A 21,049-nucleotide genomic window follows, 5' to 3' on the forward strand; every position below is an offset into this window, starting at 1 on the left:
CTGTCATCTCATTTCTCAAGCAGTATTGCTAAAGATGCATTTACAACCACATCTCATATTACACCTCCACTGCCATTTCAGCCACAATAGCATGTTCCTATAGAAATACTACATCTGCAGTACAAAAACATTGTAGCTCAAGTTACAAAACTGGAGAAGAGCTCGTAATCCACAAGTGTCATTTATTGACAGGAGTCTTTGTATGAGCTGACAAGATTATCAGAAAGTCAAACACTGCTGCATACCCACAGCAAACTGGACGTGACAGATGGGACAACTGGATTGATCCCGTCTATACCACTAAATGAATAGCACGCCATTTCTTCAAATCAAACACAGCTCTGCTCAAAGTTTCTCAATTCTTTTTCTAGGAGACGGCAAACAAATGTTGCAGCCTAAACTCCTCTGTAAAAAAAGAAACAAGTGGGAAAAGGAGGCTGCCAGAGAGGGCAATAAGTAGAGAAAGAAAGCTGGAAAATCCAGAATAAACCCTCAGAGTCTGAGTGAGGATTAATCTGGCAGGGGCTTACCCACCTTTGGTACCGAAGAGTGTGCCCTGAGGCATGAGGAGAGGGTGAACGGGGGTCTCCTCTGTCTGCCGTTGGCAGCTAACGTTACTTCTGTCAGCATGGCTTCACAATTCTACAGTCACTGAAGCCACCGAGGTACTTTCCGTGATAAAAAGTTAAAGAAAAACACTTTGTTTTGCCACAGATGGCGTCAGGAAAAAACTCCTGGCTGCATACTGAACAGACTGTATTTCCACATCCTTTCAGCACAGACGTTCTTGAGAAAATGAAAGGGAGAGAGTTGTGGCGTTGGACTTTAATCGATTGCACTCTACCTGAGGTGTCAGATTACAGCTGCATTAACAGTAACAGCACTACCTCAGCTGCCGGGTGCCTCCCTCTGAAACTACGTTCAATCCAAGAGAAGTCAATTTCCTCACCGTGGAAAGCACAGAGGGAAATTTAGAAGGTCTGTTGACAGACGATTTCAGGGCATTTGTTTATCCTTTAAACACATCTTTCCCATCCTACCCTTAACCTACTTATCAGGGTAAGAGAAAAACACCCTGCTCTACCTGTCCTACCACTGCAAACACAATCTCAAGACAAGGGGAGATCTTTCATAAGAGGTGAAGGAAAGTGGAAGATGAGAAGATTAGTATGATTTCCCTTCTTACCAGAGCAGTGATATCCCTGGAAAACTGCAGTCCACAGGTTAGATAAATGGAAGCAGAGAGAGAAAAAAGGAAATAAAGAGAGTAAACAGGTAAGAATAAAGAGATAAAGAGGTACCAACGATAGACTTCGGCAAAAGCTAAAAATACATCTCGCTGTAGGAAGGCTGAACAGAGGCATCACGGTCAGTCAAAGTGGAAAAATAAGAATTGAAAAGAGCGCAGCTGCCCATTTGGTGTTCGTCTTAGACCTGAATACCTTCCTGAGCCTCGTTGTTTGTCCCCATTATTTCGTCCCCTCACCTTCCTCCGCCTCCACCACACAGCACAGTCGCTGTCAGAACACACTGGCAAATATATTCTGCTGGCTTTTTCTCCTTCTACATACTCTGCATTTCTTCCCTTTGCTCTGTCACTCTCACCTGCTCACTGTGGTAACGCCCCTCCCTTGCCCTTCCTCGCCGGCTCCTGGAGCATTTCGTCGCCCTTGTGTGTTACACTCTCTCCACACTTGCCTCTTTCCTCGTCTTCCCTCTGATCTGTCAGATGCTGCACTGTCAGATTTTTTTTTTTTTTTTTTTTTTGCTCTTTTGGGTGAGCACCCTTACTTGCCTGATCTGCACCAGCTTCCGCCTTGTAAACAGAGCACTGAGGGGAGTCAGCTGACTGCAGCTGCACTCCCTCCGGTTAGGACTCAGTATCTCCCAAAACATATTTACTGGTACTTGTGTTGCCGCTTCAAGCTCCTTTTATCTTATGGAAACAATATTAGATCGAGTCTTCTCAATCTTGTCAATATGAGCTCCACATGAATACCAGAAATTTCATATATTTCCGTTTTATGGGATAGAATCTAATGCACAAGATCAAATATTAAATATGGAATGAGAACTATGAGCTTGTTTATTCACATTTCACTTTTATGTGGGGGCTCATTCTAGATTTTAAATAGGTCAGATTGTTGTGAACTGTACATTAAAATGGTGAAATTAACTCTGATTGTTGTTTTCCTCCATGAGGAGAAACAGCTAATTGCTTCCTTTGAATCCCTTGTGAGCTCTGATTCATTCCAAAAGGCCAAAAGCAACTTTCTGTGGCTTTTTGGTGAGCTGAGGCCAAACTAACAAGCTATGTGAGGAATTTAGCAACACGGTGGGATCTGACTCAGCTCTCTGCTTCAACGGTGATTTTCCCAAGCAGAGGTGAGAAACGTGTGGCGACTGGTTTGACACGGCTTTGCAATGTTATCGTCTGAGGTGCTCTGGACCCTGACTGATGCCGTATGCTGGTTGTTTGCGTCACTGAGCTCCTCAGGCTGATCGGTATAAACTCGCGGAGCTGCGGCACGAAACCCGGCTAGGCGGCGTTCCTATTTGCTGGTTTTACTCCTGGCTTTTTGAAAACTAGCCCACCCACATGGGACAATCAATACAAGCTTTAAGTATAAGAACAACCCTTAAGAAACATTGCATAGAGTGGGTGGTTAAACATTGACTCAACACTGGAATGATTACTAGAGTTCCTCCACAGTGGATTAATCATGTGACTACAAACTGCAGCCTGTAAATCCCTGCTAGTCTTGACTAGCTAGCCACACATTTTTCTCATCATAAGATGTTTTCTCCTGATGCTCAAATTGATGTAAATATTTGTTTTATTTAAAAACGTAAATAAAATAATAAATTATGGTGTAATTGTCATTAATACTGTACTGTGGCGCCATATGACATCTGAGGTCATCATACTTGGTAAACCCTAACACAACCCTAACCCTTTCATTTGGAGAAAGGTAAAACAGACTCTTTTAGATAAAAATGTGAATAGTTTTTGACGTGTGCCAGTCAGAATGATTATTTTAGTTGTTTATTGATTGCAAAGACTAGCAGAATATTTTAATGAAAACAAAACTTGTGTATTCTGTTTGCCTGGGTTATGCATGATTTGCATCTATGCTGAATCCATGTAGAGGCCACCAAGTAACCTATGCAAGTGGCCAGTGCTGTTGCCAGCATTGTGCCACCAACACACTAGTTGGTTCTGGAGTTTCTCTATTTGAATGGATCCATTGTATTCCAGTCAAGGTGAAAAATGAAGATAAACCGATGATGGTACTGAACAGGCCAATCACAGTCTTTACAGGCTGCACTGATGCAGCGCAGTTAGTTTCTAAGAGTCACGGCGTCGGGTTTCAGAAGGGTTTGTGGTCACAGCGTACCTCCGGCATAGATTTAACTCAGAAGCTTAGATCCCACTTTAGAGTCACAGACCTCAGAGGGTTAGGCAAAACAGCATAATTTGCAGCCAGTAACACAAGTTGTCTGCTTTGGAGTAGAGATGGACCGATCCGATATTACGTATCGGTATCGGTCCGATACTGACCTAAATTACTGGATCGGATATCGGAGAAAAATAAAAAATTTAATCCGATCCATTAAATATCACGAAAGCACCTCACAAAACTTGCAACACGCCGTAACTCACCTCAGAACGTTAGCATGTCGGAGCAGTATGCATCAGGTGATAGAGCGGCTGTGGCATGCGGGACCTGTCGGTGGTCTGGATAGCATGTGGAGCTTCGCTAGCAACCCGGCATTTCATCTCCGACAAAGTTATCCCCGAGAGAAGTAAAGCAAGTGTGTAAGTCCATCTCTGAATGTTTGTAAAGCATTCCTGCGTTAAGCTTACCAAACGATATATGGAGCGACTGCTTCTTCTGGCTGCTACTTCAATCATGAAACTGCTTAACGATCAGCTGATCGGCTTTTCTGTCGCGAGTCCGTGTCTCTGGTTTGTTTTTGGCCCACTTTGCACCAGAAAGAGGAAACCATCGGCTGAACAACAGCAGCACGTTTAAGCTTGATCAGCTGTTGTTAGAATTTATTTATTATTACTTTCTACTCGAGGATCTTTTTCTACGTAGCTGACGGCTGGTAACTGTGCAGGGGCGGATCTAGCAAAGTTTAGCCAGGGGGGCCGATAGGGCATGAACAGGGAAAAGGGGGCACAAAGACATACTTTTCTTTCTTATTCTCATTTAAAATGTCTAGCCTTTAATAAATAATTATCCGAATCTTACACCCAAAGTTTTAATTTGATGTAAAATGAATAGAAGTCCATTACTGTATATAGTGACTATTAAGTCTAATATATACCCTAGTAAGCTATAGTACTTTTTCCTTTGGGAAGGTACTATCTGTGCAGTCTGCAATTTTGTTGAAGAAAGATGTTGAATCTATTTAATATTTCTTGAAAAATAATTGATTTCTGTGCATTTTTTTTTCACACTGCATCAAATTAAGGTTGATTACGTCGATTAAGCATCATGAGGTGGAGTGTGAGGGGTGGTTCCCTATTTTTTATTTATTTATTTTTGTTGTTGCTGGGAGTTGGAACCCTATTAGTTAGGTTGCTTAATATTTACGCTAAGTACTCTTTAAAATACCAGAATAGGGAGGATGGTGTAGGTTTAAGTTTATTAGATTGATCAGTATTGCTGAACTATGAAATATTTTTTTTTTGCATATAGGTATAACAGAATAGCTTTAGTGTAGTTGTTGTTTTAAACTTGAGTATGAACTTATACAAAATGCAGCAAGATATTTAAAAAAAAACAGTTTTGTTGATTAAAAAACATTATATCGGATTCATATCGGTATCGGCAGATATCCAAATTTATGATATCGGTATCGGACATAAAAAAGTGGTATCGTGCCATCTCTACTTTGGAGTCTGGACACCAAACTGACAATTTAAAGCAACTGTTTGGCTACATGGCAAGCATCTGTGGAGCTGCTGCAAGAAAAATCTGACAAGTAAAGTTTTCTCTGGCTCCAGCTGCACAGTGGAGAGCCACAGAAAATGAATCTAAAAGCAAACTTCAAGAATGATCTTGTCTGTAGCCAGCATTTTGAAAGGGATGATGAATGTGACTATTGTTGGATAAAAAAATTCCTTACTGAGTCATATTTGTTCATTGAGCCGGGAAACCAGGTGCAACCAAGGTAATGCTTTTGTATATTGCTACACAGGTTAGCTGACTATACGTTACTGTATATACCCGACTGTTTGACACAATCACAAGCAAAACAGTGACAGCGAACAAAGTAAAATACTGTAAAGTATCTCATTGAGTCTGGTTTGTTTGACACATCCAGAGCATTTTTCTTCAGCAGAACAAAGGTGATTATTTAATGTAATTTCAAAAGATTAACAGGTTAAGTTTTAGTATGCCTGCACACATACTGCACGATGGATGGAATGAAGAGACAGACATTTTAATGTCAACATAAGTGAAAATTAATTATAGCCATTCATAACCTAATCCTAGAGTCTTAAAAGCTGCTCTCCAGTTTTACAACTGGGGATTATCTCTTTAGATGTTTGTGCACTTGTGGTATTTACAGATAAACAAATGCTTACCAGCTGCAAAATGTCCTCATCCTTTGGCATCACACAGAGTTCCAGCAAGGCATCACTGATGGATGATAAACATAAGAGAGAGAGAAAGACAGAGAGAGAAACAGTTATAACATAGACCTCAAGGACGTGTGAACATTTCTCGTAAGAAATGGCCAGGTGACATATTAAAGGAAAAAAAAACTTGACTCTTAACCACTGCAGTGACAGGGTTGGGTGTCTTTGTTATGCCATTGGGGGCATTTCAATGGCAAACTTTGGATTGTAATGTGATTGGTATCTTCTAGAATGAGAACCTGGGCCAGGCCACACCAGCAGGACATACATTAAAGGGCTGAATGACTAAAGTTTCAAAGCAAATGTTAAATGAGATCTCAACCCAACTGAACATCTCTGGGAGATGTTGGACTCATCAGATTAAGGTCTCGCCATGTCTGCATTAGAGATGGACCGATCCGATATTACGTATCGGTCCGATACTGACCTAAATTACTGGATCGGATATCGGAGAAAAATAAAAAATGTAATCCGATCCATTAAATATCACGAAAGCAGCTCACAAAACTTGCAACACGCCGTAACTCACCTCAGAACGTTAGCATGTCGGAGCAGTATGCATCAGGTGATAGAGCGGCTGTGGCATGCGGGACCTGTCGGTGGTCTGGATAGCATGTGGAGCTTCGCTAGCAACCCGGCATTTCATCTCCGACAAAGTTATCCCGAGAGAAGTAAAGCAAGTGTGTAAGTCCATCTCTGAATGTTTGTAAAGCATTCCTGCGTTAAGCTTACCAAACGATATATGGAGCGACTGCTTCTTCTGGCTGCTACTTCAATCATGAAACTGCTTAACGATCAGCTGATCGGCTTTTCTGTCGCGAGTCCGTGTCTCTGGTTTGTTTTTGGCCCACTTTGCACCAGAAAGAGGAAACCATCGGCTGAACAACAGCAGCACGTTTAAGCTTGATCAGCTGTTGTTAGAATTTATTTATTATTACTTTCTACTCGAGGATCTTTTTCTACGTAGCTTACGCTGTAACTGTGCAGGGGCGGATCTAGCAAAGTTTAGCCAGGGGGGCCGATAGGGCATGAACAGGGAAAAGGGGGCACAAAGACATACTTTTCTTTCTTATTCTCATTTAAAATGTCTAGCTTTTAATAAATAATTATCCGAATCTTACACCCAAAGTTTTAATTTGATGTAAAATGAATAGAAGTCCATTACTGTATATAGTAACTATTAAGTCTAATATATATACCCTAGTAAGCTATAGTACTTTTTCCTTTGGGAAGGTACCATCTGTGCAGTCTGCAATTTTGTTGAAGAAAGATGTTGAATCTATTTAATATTTCTTGAAAAATAATTGATTTCTGTGCATTTTTTTTCACACTGCATCAAATTAAGGTTGATTACGTTGATTAAGCATCATGAGGTGGAGTGTGAGGGGTGGTTCCCTATTTTCTATTTATTTATTTATTTTTGTTGTTGCTGGGAATTGGAACCCTATTAGTTAGGTTGCTTAATATTTACGCTAAGTACTCTTTAAAATACCAGAATAGGGAGGATGGTGTAGGTTTAAGTTTATTAGATTGATCAGTATTGCTGAACTATGAAATATTTTTTTTTTGCATATAGGTATAACAGAATAGCTTTAGTGTAGTTGTTGTTTTAAACTTGAGTATGAACTTATACAAAATGCAGCAAGATATTTAAAAAAAACAGTTTTGTTGATTAAAAAACACTATATCGGATTCATATCGGTATCGGCAGATATCCAAATTTATGATATCGGTATCGGACATAAAAAAGTGGTATCGTGCCATCTCTAGTCTGCATGTGCTGATGCGTGGATGACTCAGGTCTGCTGTAGCTGTGCACTGTCACCAGAAGGAAGAGTCAAAAATATGAGGGCTACTCTTATTTGTGTTGTTATTTCTGAAGCAGGGATGTTAAACTCATTTCACTTTATGAGCCAAATACACCCCACTTTGATCTTAAGTTTATGTTAATTCAAATAAAATGTCTGGATTGGAGTCTTTTCTGGGCCACGGGCCTTATGTTTCACATTCCCGTTCTTCTTTTTTCTGGTTCACCTCCCGAGCTTGTTTGTACAACATTGTCCTTTTTTGTTTTTTCAAAGCACCACACTGAAAGTCCCTTTGACTAACAGAAAGTGTGCGTAAACGTCAAAGCATCTGCCGGGAAGCACTCATGGGCTTAGCTGGAAAGTGTCTCAAAGTGTGTGAGGCTGTTAAGCTGGGCACTGGGATTGGTCTATTAAGAATGACGTGAAACCGAATGTTAAAAACAACATGTGCTGCTATTTAGATTGTTTTTTCCACATTTCTTCCTCTCCCTGGTGAAGCCTGCTATCATTCTCTTTCCTGTTCCATTTCAAACATTTACCATTCTTGGGAGGACTGCATGCAAGTGTTTCTCCAAAGCATCTGCATATTACAGTCTTTCTCTCTCTAAGTGCAACCAAAAAGTCATGCAAGCAAACACAAATGCAGGGCCTCATATTCTGCATGAGGCAGCACTCTCCAAAATCATAACGGTGTTGCCACAGAGTAACAGAAACTGGCATTTTCCCAACTGTAGTTTGTTTACTTTGGTCTGAATCAGCTGATAAATTTGTAAAACTCTAGATGTTTCCCATTTTTTGGTTTCTTTTAATAACACTAACAATAAAAACTACGTGAGAATGTTGAGTCCGCTTATTGGCCACATGTGTCGGAGACGGGAGAAACAAAAATCAATCAATATGGAAGCGTACCTTGTTGCTTGTCTAAGCGAGCTCTTTAAATTTATGGCCAGTTGCCAAGGTTATCATACTCAGCATACTCGGGGCGATTACCTGGAGGACTACGTAACCCTGCGCTGACGGATGCTCCACGCCAGTCCGTTAATCACCTCTCTGTGGTAACTAGACTCCCGCGAAAGCGTTGCGCTAATGTTTTATTGGAACTGCGTTAAACCTGCCTTCTTGTGTTTAAGATTTCGATCCGGCGTCCAGTGTCTGCCACCTGCCTGTCCTCCTGCTCGATTGGATCACCCGGTGCTTCATCTGGCCTCGTCACTAACTCCACGAATTCCCTTTTCACGGACCTTCCCACTTCCCTCCCGAGCCCCACGGTCCCACTCCGAGTGTAAGCCCGCTACTCTAACCTTGTCTTGTTGTGCTCCCCAGCTTCCCGGCTCACTAGTAATCTTCTCCCCTTTCTGTTGCAGCCTCCCACGGTCCCGATTCCGGCTTCCCCGTGTCATTTGTTTCCCCGGGTTTTTTAGTTCCTTATTTGCTCCTCTGGTTTTCCCGGGCCGCCTTTTGTTATTTACAGTAAAGTGTCCTTTCCTGCTAACACTTGAGTCTGCTTCTGGATCCTTTTGTGCACACGCACCTCGGTGCATGACGACAGGAAACATTTCACTTAGACTAGGTGGGCCAGACTGGGGTCAGATCACGTTTTCATCATAAATGGAGATCATGAAAAAGACTGTTTTTTGGTCCACAACACAGTGCCCCAATCAAAGTGCACCAAAGAGGATAAAAGAGTCAGACTTTGATTTATGCTAGTATTCTTTTGTCACGTCTCTGTACATCTTTTCACAGCTAAATGTAACACGTGGATGTGAAAGCATGTGGGCTTTCTCTGAGAAGGAAACTCTCTGCTAAAAAGGAACATGTTTCCCAACATCTCTAACTCCTTTCCCATCAATAAGCCACAAACATTTATGAAAGGATTAGATCTTGTGAGTCATTCAGGCTTTTTGTTTTCCCTCAAAATGAATCATTAACTGAAACGTGCAATCTTACCTGTTCTGGATCAAGGCTATGACTTGAGAGTATGTCTTCCCAATGATGCTCTCTCCATTCACCTTCACTATCCGATCCCCTGGGCAGAAAAGAAAAAGAATAGATGAAAGAGCAGCACGTGTTTGTGCTCTGAAAAATGATCTGAAATCACAGTCAACGTGATTATTGACTGAAGAAACCACGATGGAGTGACTCCTTCCAGCACAAACACACATTTGTGTTCAGATCAAAGGAGAATCGTAATACCAGCGCATGTTTATGTATGTAAAAACCCCATGTTAGGACCTATCTCCAAGTTTTCTGAAGATGGCCATCATACAGGAAGAGAGGGGAGGTGAGTTTAGGAGTGAAACTAAATAATTGTGGGAAAATACCACTTGCTTGTCCCAGGAGGAGAGCGAACAGATAAAGGCAGGCAGCTTTAGACGGCTTGTCTGGACCGCTTTACATTTCCTGTAAAACAACGTGCTAACCTGGCAGTAATTCTGGCAGCAGTAAGCCATCACCTAAATTCCAGGGAAACTGTAAAGAGCAGGAGCTGATCCATGCTTTCACCAAAAAGGGGATATTTTTATGTTCGCTGATTAAAATTAGAACTGATTCCTGTTTTGATAAGACAAGAAAAAAAGTGGGAGATGTACAAAGACAAATTTAAGGAGAGGTCAGAATAACAGCGTGCATATTACACTTTGCTCAACCCCCCACGAAGGAGCCATCTGTTATTTTGTAACCTCATATCTGTTTTGCCTGGCAGTTTACAAGGAAGTGAGTTACCTACAGTACAGACGTGAAGAAATCTTGGCATAGAAAAGCACTTTGAGGTCAGATATGAGACAGGCAGAGTTAATCAGATCTGCCGGTTATTACACTGTGTGTGTGTTAATGTGACTGTGTGTGTGTGTTTTTGTGTGTACCTGTACAGAGTCCAGCTCCGTGGGCGGGACCTCCCTCCTTCACTTGCTTGACGAAAATCGTGTCCATTGGCTCCAGACGATTCCTCTGTCTCCCTGGCAACCAGAGAGTGAGAGAGAGAGTGAGCACACATGCAGAATGGCGATTGGTCACACAGTTAGGAAAAGCAGCAGCAGTGGAGTCATAACTAGGCCAAATTGCATTGGGAGAATTTAACAGCTTCAATATTCTGCTGATGATGCTGATTATTGCATATTTCCCCTTTGAAGCCCTGAAATGATGTAAATGCACACAGTTTGTAGCAAAAACACGAAGTCCAAGGAAAGTATAGAAAAAGGAGAGTCTATAAATTTTAGACTGTTGATAGATGATGACTTGCAGAGTTTTTTTTCCTGTCTCAAAGAGTTCTTTTTTGAAGGTGATTGTGTACATGAGTATGACTGCTACACATACACTTTATGGATAAATATACTGGGCCACCTGTACTGGGAGCTGCTAAGCTTGGGAAACTGATACTACAAAGGTTCTGGCGAACCGTTTTTGTGCTGATGTCAATGCCAGAGGAGGTTTGGAGCGCTACAGTTCAATTTATTTAGCAGCTTTTACACACTTTTAACACTCTGCGATTCCCGCTCTGCAACTTTATGCGGTCTGCCACTTCATGGCTGAGTTGCTGTGGTTCCTAAACACTTCCCCTTTGCAATAATACCACTTACAGTTGATGAATGAAAAGCTAGCGCAGAATACATTTCAAGAACTGACTTGTTGCAATGGTGGCATCCTGTTACAGCACCACGCTCAAATTCAATGAGCTCTTTGGAGAAACCCATTCTTTCATGAATGTTTGTAAAGGCAGACTACATGACTGGGTGCTCGCTGCTATGGGACTGAAAATTCAAAAGTTTAAGATGTATACCCCAATATGTTCATATTGAGTATAGTTAGGGCAAAGGATAGTCTGTGCATTCTCCTGTTATTTGTGAGAATACCTACTTAGTAAAGATAACTTTACTCAGGAAAAACAGCTTACAAAAATAGAAAAAGAATCCAATGAATAAAGTTGGAAGGTTCAGTAGTGATAAAAATCACTTCCATCAGAACTAAATATTTGGAAAAATTTTCAGCCATTTTCATTTTTCCTCTTGTCCAAAGGAAACACCTGGGTTTTCAGTCAGTTTAAAGCAGCAGAGATTTATTTTGCTCTTTCTTTACTTTAAAAGTCGAAATGCAACAAAATAAGTGCTGTTAATATATAATCAAGTTGCCTGCTGTCACCAGATGTTGTATTTTGGGTGTTTTTCACTATCTTACTAAACATGCTGCAGCTAACAGTTAGTCAGCTGTTTGGTGAATGAGAAAAACCTTTCATTGTCCTTAAAGTCCAAGGTCAGATCTTTTGTTGTTTTTCTTATCAGTAATTCAAAAAACAAAAGGAAATGCATTGAATTAAATTAAAACAATGAAAAACATATTACAAGCTAGGATTAAATAGCTAAAATGTTTGATATCTGCTCAGAAAATAGCCAAACAGGTTAATTTTATTACATTAGCTAACACTGAATGACGCCTTATTTTCAGTTCTGATCAGTGTTGCATTTTCAAACTTAACACACCGACTTCTTTAGCAGAGCTACACAGAAAAATATATTATTTCACATCTCAAAATGTCATCATCATAACATCCAAACACTGTGCATCAGTTCACATCCTTTCACTGACTAAGGACAGCGAGGGGAGGTCACAGGATGCTGACATGGCTGCACGCGAACAAGCCACAAAGGAGGTCACTTTCATATGGCAGAGGGAAAGCTACCACAGCATGCCATGTGACGTACAGTGAGGCAGGCTAGTGGAGAAAACGTAGCTGATTAAGGATCAATACTATCATATTTCAAACATATTCAGACAGCATCTATCTAAAGGTATAGCCAGCAGTTATCCTTGTGTGTAATGAAGATAATAACTGTCTTTAACTGAGCCCATTAAGCCACAATCTCAGTTAACATCGGCTGCCTTTGAGAGCCCACGGGCTTTGCGGAAGTGCAACATCAGAGCATCCCCACTGTTCTTCCCTCAGGGAACGCTGACGACCGTGCCCTGCTTTGAGTTCACACATGCATTTACTAGCCAGAGGTTACTCTGACAGTCGGTGTGTTTTAGAGCTCTGAACAGCTGGACCGGAGCAGATGTTGCTAAAGAAAAACTTCAAAGATGAGGAAACATTCACTGAGTTTACACATGTTGGTCTGGGATCCAACTTGTAACACTGTGTCCCTTTTTTCCTAAAATCATGACTACATCCAGACTGCATGCATTTAATGTCGAATTCCTGCTGGGAGGAACCACAGAAATGTTTCCAGAAGAGCCCGTTGTAATGCAAGTGTGTCACCTTAGTCGTCCTCTTTCCCTGCAAGCCAGCATGTTCAATGTTTATACCACTGCCTCCCTCCTGTGGCTGAATGTGTTACTGCAGGAAATTAACATCCATTATACTGGAGGTTTATAATATTTACTAAAAGGAACAGCATCTGCTGATAAATGTTGTCCCTTGTATGTTCTGGTTTATTTAATCCTCACAATGACAATACCATTATCTCAACCATGTTAGTTCAGGAAGCTATAATGTCACAGATTTCATATGCAAGCTTTAGGTATACAAAAGTCAGTTTATTACTCTGATGTCAACATTAAATGCACTTCAGAGTTTGACTGAGAGCAGCTGCACGGTTGTTTCTGATCCAGCAGAAGGCAGCAGAGGCTGTAAAATGACTCATCACCCAGGTATAGCGTAAAACTGTTAAGAGCAGCTTTTCACTCTTCATGCTGATATGATGTCATTGAATTACCCGGTGACTAAACAGTTACCAAAACCTTTGCATGCTGACATTGTGGCTCTTCAGCACTCCAAAACAAGCGATGAAAGCTGCACTGATGCATTAGGGCGTGATGTTACAGGCACATTTAAGGACGTGACTGACCCATGCCGTAGCTACAGATGTCAACAAATACTCTCCCCTCCCTCCCCCCTCTCAGTGTGTGTACTAAGCAGGTTCCCCCTCTGCTATTAGCCAACCTCAGCAGGCTCCAGCTCTGCAGCAGAAATTGGATTGTGGAAGTTTCCATGCGCTGCAGCTGGATGAACGGGATTAAATATGGAAAGCTTTGGATAGATTTAATGCTCCCAACTGTCTTAAAGCAGAAACTATTATGTGGATTAATGAAATACATCAGTCCGCCTCAAAATGATTTCAGCTCATCTGAAACACAGATGGACAGCTGAATAACCGCAGTGATTTTTGGCGGGAAAATCTTTCACAAATAACACTTATGAACCAGCTTGCGTCACCCTTTTACGTCACAGTAAAAAGGCATATGACTAAAGCAAACTGTGGCAAAGAAAGCATGTGCAACCTGTAAGGTGCCAGCATAGGTATATACACTATAATGTCAAAGGTACTGAGCCACCTACACTCTACCACCTACCCATGATCTGTTCTACTATGGACACCCATGCCAAGAAGCTCCTGGCGTTCAGTTTTGTGCTGCCGGTAATGTCAGAGGAGTTACTGAGTCAGCAGAGCATTGGCAGTTTTTACACACTAGGCCTTTGCACTTGGTGACCTCGCTCTTTAACTTTACCTGGCCTGGCACTTCATAGCTGAGTTGCTGTGGTTTCTTAATACTTCCAGATTGCAATAATACCACTAACAGCTGATTGTGAAATATCTAAGAGGGAAAAACACTCACTAACATACTTGATGCAACATTACCCACTGGTTCACAAAGGTTTGTAAAGGCAGACTGCTTTCATTTTATGCACCAAATGGACTGAAAACATTTAATATGTGTGGCCCAGTACATATAGAGTATATAAACCACAGACTGTATATAAAAGATGGGATTAGAAGCCATATCATCACCTATTAATTTCTATAATCCTAGATATAATCCTACATAGGTGGTTGGATTAAACTATAATTGAGTGAGATATCAAATCAGTCTGAATCCTAAAGCAGCCACGCTTTAAGATACTATATAACTGAAATGGTTGACCTGCTAAAAAGAAAAATACTACTTATAGACAAAAGATCTATAACAGGCAATAAACATGTTTATTTTATCTTTAAAAATGAGAATTTTACAGTTGACTCTGTGGTGGAGCCAGCCTCAAGCAGCCATTAGACGAAATGCCTTTAAAAATGACTTCAGGTATTCTGTTTATCCATGTAAAGGCAAGGGAAAACATCGAATGGGATGAGCTCATTTGCTTGAAAAAAGGTCCTTAAATGACTAATCCATTACTAACATATTATTATTTTGACTTGTTTAGAGAAGCAATTCTTTCAGATGTACTTTTGGTTCCACAAATGTAAAACTGAAACGCAATGTTGACACATCTTAATCCATTCAAACCCGAGACAGCTTCTTATCAAGGCCTTTTGGCACTGTTCAAATAGTCTCCAAATACCAAATACCATGCATTTTTGTTCATTTCCTCCATAACTGAAACAAAGTCAGAGAGAAGAGGAAAGCAGACATACGTGCATAGACATGCGTTCAGTCTGTTTTTTCTGTTGTTTTCAGTTTGAATCAGTTTTATCAGGTAATTCACTTGACTTTTTGAACCTAGATTTAAATGCTTAATGGATGCTGCAAATTAGCTCCAGCTAGATGCTTTGTATTCATTACGTCTGTATTACGGCTTGCACATATGCAGCAGTATTTATCTGTATTTCTTCCTTTGTATTTATGTTCCAATCTAGAATTTTACAGTCAAAGGCTTCAGCACTACTTCCTGACTTCAACAAGCTTGTGTCTGGCTCAGGTCCCTGGCTGCACAGCTGGGCCTGGTTGCGTGGGCCAGCTCCCCGCCCCCCCGTTGTTTTGGGTTAGATAATGTTATTCTACAGAGGGCTGGGCCTGCTGCCCACTCCCTGGATTAACCCTGGCGTAATGCCTCTCTGTCCATCTCGCTGTTCTCTACCACTTGTGTCACTCGTGCATTTGTAAGCATTTCAAATACTAATAAGAAGGTCTGTGCTGGAGTTTAGATGGTTATCTATGACAGGTCCGCTCCATTGGGGAAATATCAAAATGGGAGGTGCCTGACCCTGACACAAGGCAGTCCCCCCATAGTGCAGGAAGGTCAAAGCACAAGTACACTGCACATAAATCCATAAACTCTAACTTCCTCGAAAAGCAGAGCTTGTTTTAAGGCCAAACATGCGCTCAAAGAAACTGAATTGCTTCAAGGCAGAAGATCATGAAAATAAATACTGTAATTCTGCCCTTCCTTCTTCAGTTTCCATAAAGAAACAACGTACACAGTTCACACAAGCCAGTCCAAAGACAACTCTACTGTGAAAGCCTAAACTCTGCTGAAACACCTGTGTACCCGAGCCCCGACCTCTCTGAAACACTGAACAAACCCACATCCTTACAAACTGCATCAACAATGATGCGGCGACTTGTAGCTGCCGACATCAGACGGGCCAGTCTTATTTCACTAAACACTGGTTTTTGTTAACAGCCACACAGCTTTCTGACAGTAACATAAACACACGCTGGAGCAGGGCATGTCAATACATCTTGAAACCCCTGTCATCACCATTCGAGTTAACTCAGGAGTGAGTCAGCTGTGTTTGTGGCACCTCTACACAGGCCAGAGTGTTGCTGTATTTTTGAGGCCAGTGGTGAAAACTGTTAAGGTTTCGAATGTTGACTGAAGTTGTGGCTTGTCAGGAGCAAACAAGCTGTGATTGGTCAGCTTCTAATTCCAGTTACACAGAGTTAGAGTTGTTGTCATCAATGATGATGTCTCAAGATCAATTTCTACTTCTGCCTTTAATCCATGTAAATGCAAGTGTCTGACGCTGTTGCAAGTATTTATACTTGTATCCATACGCCTGAACTTTTATGCAATTTTGCCAAGACACTAGTTGGCGAAGGGAGTTTCTCTCTGTAAATCTAAAACGGAAAGTTTTCACATAAATATTAATCAAAACCTAAAATGTAGACATCTCAAAAGGGACCTACTGTATTTACTATATAAAAGTAATAACATTCTCTTCTGTTCATTTCACTGGAAATCTAATTTGTAATAAAGAAACTGCACCTCTTCAACATATGAATAATGAAGACTGACCACATGCTATTGGTTGAGCAAGAAAAACAGCATTTATGCGCCCTGAAGTACCATGTTTTCATCAAACAGATTCTAAAATACCTCAAATACAAATTCCTGGTAAATTTGGCCACCACATACAATGCTACTATTATTCACAATCCAAGTAATGATATCATCAACACAATATGTAGTAAGAAATGTAACCTAATATGTATGTGTAACACCCAGCAGGGCTGGATTCCTGCAGTTCCGGGATCATTAGAATATAAGTTACTTCCAGGACTCCAGCATTCCTAACCTGGGACACACGCCGAGGTAGAAACACATGCCTAACAGTACTGTGTGCATATGTCCACTCATCACATCAGATTTACACACAAACATGTCTGGTGTTTTTTCTCACCAGGGCAGGAAGGTGGTGGAGTACTTTCCATCACTTTTTTTCTAAGAATCACACATACCACAATCCACTGAGGGGAAAGCGGATATGTATTGACATTACACTGACATGCACAGCAAAAAGAAAAAAATCAGTATTTTGTTTTCTTTCTGTGAAACAAGCCAAACTATCCACCAGGGGAGTTCAAGTTCAAGTGAGGGAACAAGTGACAAACATCTGGAGGCACATGGGGTAATTTTAGTCTAAAATGTTGTCTCGGGTCTCTTGGAAAATGAGCTAAACCTGTCCCCTTAACACTAATTTTCCACTTGCAACTCAACAACAGTAACCAGGCCTGTCGAGCTTCTAATTACTTCACACATGTTGAAGCTGCATTCATGGGTCTGTACTGTGAATTATTGCTTTCGTTGCCTTTTCGTAACCAAAATACCAAATCAAATATCGAAGGAGTGGCAAAGCCCAAGAAATGTGCTATTCGCGTTGGCTGTTAATTGTTCTTTTCACATGAACGTGCAATTTTGTAGGTGGATTACGGTGTAATCTATGCTTGAGTCATTCAGTTTAATAATACTTTTTGTCCATTTAGGTGTAGTTAATTTTATTTTACCATCACAGCTTTATAATAACTGAAGCTGTTTTGAAATTCATCCACTTAGAATGAATTTCAAAACAGCTTCAGCTTTGAAATTCCTGCTCAGTGTCGTGCTCCTTTCAAACACATGCCAAGCAAACTGATCACACCGTGCACATTTTGTACAAAGGGCAGGTGTTACTCATGGAGCACCGTGACATCAAAACTACTGATTTACTTGTCATGTGGGTTGAAATGTGACATTTTCATATACTTTATTACCTCTTGAGGTGAGTTTGGCTGTAGTTACCAGTGTGAAATAGTTAGTAGTTTGTAAAATTCAGCTTTTAAAGTATCTTATTTAATTCTGTTTGTGAGGCAACCAATGTACTGATGTTTTTAAGGGGGTTTGTTTTGTTTTTGTATTTCCCTTTTCTGTGGATTTTTTTTTTCATTTGACTCAGAGCCATCTGGTCAGATGATTTTGCCTGGGTTGTTTAATGTTTGCATCACTTTTTACGCACAACGATGTAAGTAATGGGGGGATTTATATTTTTGCATTAAATCTAATCTTTCCTACATCACAACTTATGCCATAACCTATTGTGAATGTAGCATAATCTCATGTCACTTCAGCCTACAACAACTGTGATTGGCCAGTCTAGTTGCACTGGTGCATTTCCGGCTAGCTCTCCTTCTGCTGCCACTTTTCAAGCTGACTGAAAGAGAGAAGATCAACCTGATGAGCCAAACCTCATTGGCAACTTAAGTTGCAATAGCAAAGTTGCAGAGGAATGCTCGACATACCGCGCGCAAAGCTAAGGGTCTCCCACAAGCAAGGACCTTAGCCACGTGCGTACGCAATGTAGCAGGCTTTACATAGCTTCACCCAGAAGTCCTAAATAGGCTTAAGCAGCCATCAAGTGCATATTTAAGAGTTGTTTTTACAAAATACTGACTTTAGAACCAGTCAAACAAGAACATTTATAACTTCCCTCACTCACTATATCTGCAACCGACAATTGTTGTTTCAGGAAAAGTGATGTTTGCCAGGTAGAAGTGATTAGCCTGTAGACCAATTGCTCTGTGTGTTCTCTGTTGCAACAGAAAGCTAGACAGTCACAGCAAAGATCTATTTACAGTAGTATGTTGAATCGTTGCAGAGCTGACATAATGCAGTAAGTGATGTTCGTTGTTTGCATTTATAATTGAGCACTGGTGGGTCTGCATTGCTCTATCATCACAAGTGAAACCAGGCTGTTTATATTGGACCTGGACCTGATAAATCAGTTGGGGGAGTTGGCGTTGGGGGTGGGGTGATACTTCAGTACATGTATTTTCACAGCTAAGAAAACAACCAAACAGCATAAGTCCACACAGGCAGACTAATGGTTATTGCATTAGCACTGTGAACTAGCTAGATACAATTACAAAGCTTTGCATTTCAGTTTACAGAGGCTCTCCATGGGAGTCTTCAATAACATATTATGATGGATAAAAAATAAATTTGTGGCTGGCCAACAAACAACATTTTTAAGAATAAAGACTTACATTTAAATTTGTATTAAAAAAATAGAAACATTTCTGAAAGGTAAAAACAAATTCTTGAGACAAAAAGGCAAATTACAAGAAAATCTTGTTTTTAGAACCTTTTTTCCTATTAGATTTCCCAGCTTTTATACTCAAAATATCTAATATGTTCAACCATCGATCCAATCTCTTCTGGTTATCCAGTTCAGGGTTGTGAGGGGCTGGAGCCCTACCCCGGTGCAAGAGGTGAGGTACACCCTGGACAGCTCACCAGCCTGTCACAGGGCTAACACACACAGACAGGCAACCATTCATGTTCGACAATTAAGAATCATCCTGATAATTAATGTCACATTTTCAGTTTGAGTGGGTGTATGAGCTAAATAATACCGATAATATGTTAGATTTACCATTACTCATACATGCCTGTGGAGTCGGTGCAGAAAAACACTGATTGAGAGCTCAATGGGGTGAAAGAAGGACATGACAGGAAAACTATTTGTAAGAAACTAGAGTTGCAGAGGAAAGAAGTCACTATGGGAATTGAGAAAACAGAGAAAGAAAGGGAAAGACAGAGGGGGAGAAAGGGAAAGAGCAATCAAAAGAAAGGCAGTATGAGAAGCAAAAAGGGGGAGAAAAGATTAAACTTTGGATGTAGCTTTGTTAAAAAAGGTGGGGCATCAAAAAGCCCACTGGAGAATACAGGGGAATTCTGTTTGCTTGTGCTGCATTACATTCCCTCTGCAGAATTTATGGGAACAATCTGAAATTTGACTTTTAAAATAAAGCTGCAGAGAAAATAAAGCTGCAGAGAAAAGAGTTTCACATTGAATGAAAAACAAATATTTGAACAGATGGAGAAATTTTTGTGTTGCTTCTCTCGCTGTGTAGTTTCATAAGCATTGCACACTACGCCTCATTCAGATTTCACCCTTCAACAGCTCGCTAAAACACACAACTGAAGAGAAAAGACATACAGGAAAGGGAGAGACAGGCAGAAGAGGGAGGGAAGAAGAGAGGAAGTGAGATAGAGAGGACGATTTGGGATAACAGCCGCTTGGTATGTACACAACCGCTGTGAAGGGAAATAAACACATCCACATTTGAGACAGGCACAGTAAGGAATATCCATGTTGTTTTTATGTCTCTGTACGTCAGGGTTTACGTATCTCTAAATCTACATCAGCGTATGTTTCTGCTTTCTAGAAGTTTGAAGTGTTTCCAGCGGCAACACCCAGCTAGTCGACATGCGGTCAGCTCCCCCCCTCCCTCCTCCACTAAACACCAATAGACTCATCACACGCCCTGGCCCGGAATCAAGCAAATAAACTCCAGTGCAGCGCGATGGGGAGGCCGCAGTGAACCTCGCAGACCTGACTCGAGCTGAATGCAACTTTTTTTCATTCTATCTTTTTTTTTTTTTCTCGAAACATTAAAACAACCAAGCACATGGGACGGATTATCTGTCTGGGTTTCACATGGTTTTTCGATGATGCTATGAGTGTTTTTGAGCGTATGTCGTTTGCTATGATAGTGATCAGTGGTTGTCACATAGCAACATCCACAATTTGAACACATCAGTGAGTAATAATTCCAAAGCCGAATGTTTAGAAGCACAAACACATGCCAAAGTCTTTTATTGCACTCATCCTTCTTAGTTCTCTGCCGCATGCTATTTTATGACATACAGCAAATAACAGATTATTAGGAAATTGAGGAAACATCTCCTTCTGGAAAAGACTGTGTAATATTTTGTAGGATCAAAAGCTAAAATATATAGATGTCATTTAGTGACTCATTTCAGCATTTTATTTATTTCTTTTTGTCAAAGAAAGCCAAGCCATCCACGACTGACTTAAACAGTGGACAATGCCCTCTACTTTATTTTAAAGGGTTGCTTTTAAAATAAACTCAGGTGTGATGTCACTACCAAGTTCCGGCATCCAAGTTCCGAGATATCTGGAATGTGGCGTCAGTCGTTTACCAGGTCCCAAATACAACATTGATATAATCGAGCTGCTAACTGAGGTTACAGAGCATAAGGCCTCAATAATAATAACAATAATAATACATTTTATTTAAAAATCGCGCCTTTGAA

At 40.7% G+C, this 21,049-nt stretch overlaps 1 protein-coding gene across 7 annotated transcripts in view; it reads right to left on the minus strand.

Moving 5' to 3' along the window:
* Window positions 1-21,049, minus strand: part of arhgap21a (Rho GTPase activating protein 21a) — a 104,769-nt gene that overhangs the window by 23,804 nt on the left and 59,916 nt on the right. For 4 of the 7 annotated variants that reach the window (XM_085468021.1, XM_085468020.1, XM_085468019.1 and 1 more), the window contains 4 exons: window positions 10,326-10,418; window positions 9,412-9,490; window positions 5,603-5,657; window positions 1,187-1,210 (listed from right to left, as the gene is read on the minus strand). In XM_085468021.1, coding sequence (XP_085324147.1) covers window positions 1,187-1,210; window positions 5,603-5,657; window positions 9,412-9,490; window positions 10,326-10,418 — 251 coding nt within the window. Of the gene's footprint in view, window positions 1-534; window positions 789-1,186; window positions 1,211-5,602; window positions 5,658-6,185; window positions 6,617-9,411; window positions 9,491-10,325; window positions 10,419-21,049 lie in introns of those variants that run through there. The other 3 variants (XM_085468017.1, XM_085468023.1, XM_085468022.1) reach the window with 3 other exon arrangements.

This window comes from Copadichromis virginalis, linkage group LG9, assembly GCF_057382275.1.
Source record: "Copadichromis virginalis isolate Kocher_CV1m ecotype Utaka linkage group LG9, C_Virginalis_male_GT1.1, whole genome shotgun sequence".
Lineage (NCBI taxonomy): Eukaryota > Metazoa > Chordata > Actinopteri > Cichliformes > Cichlidae > Copadichromis > Copadichromis virginalis.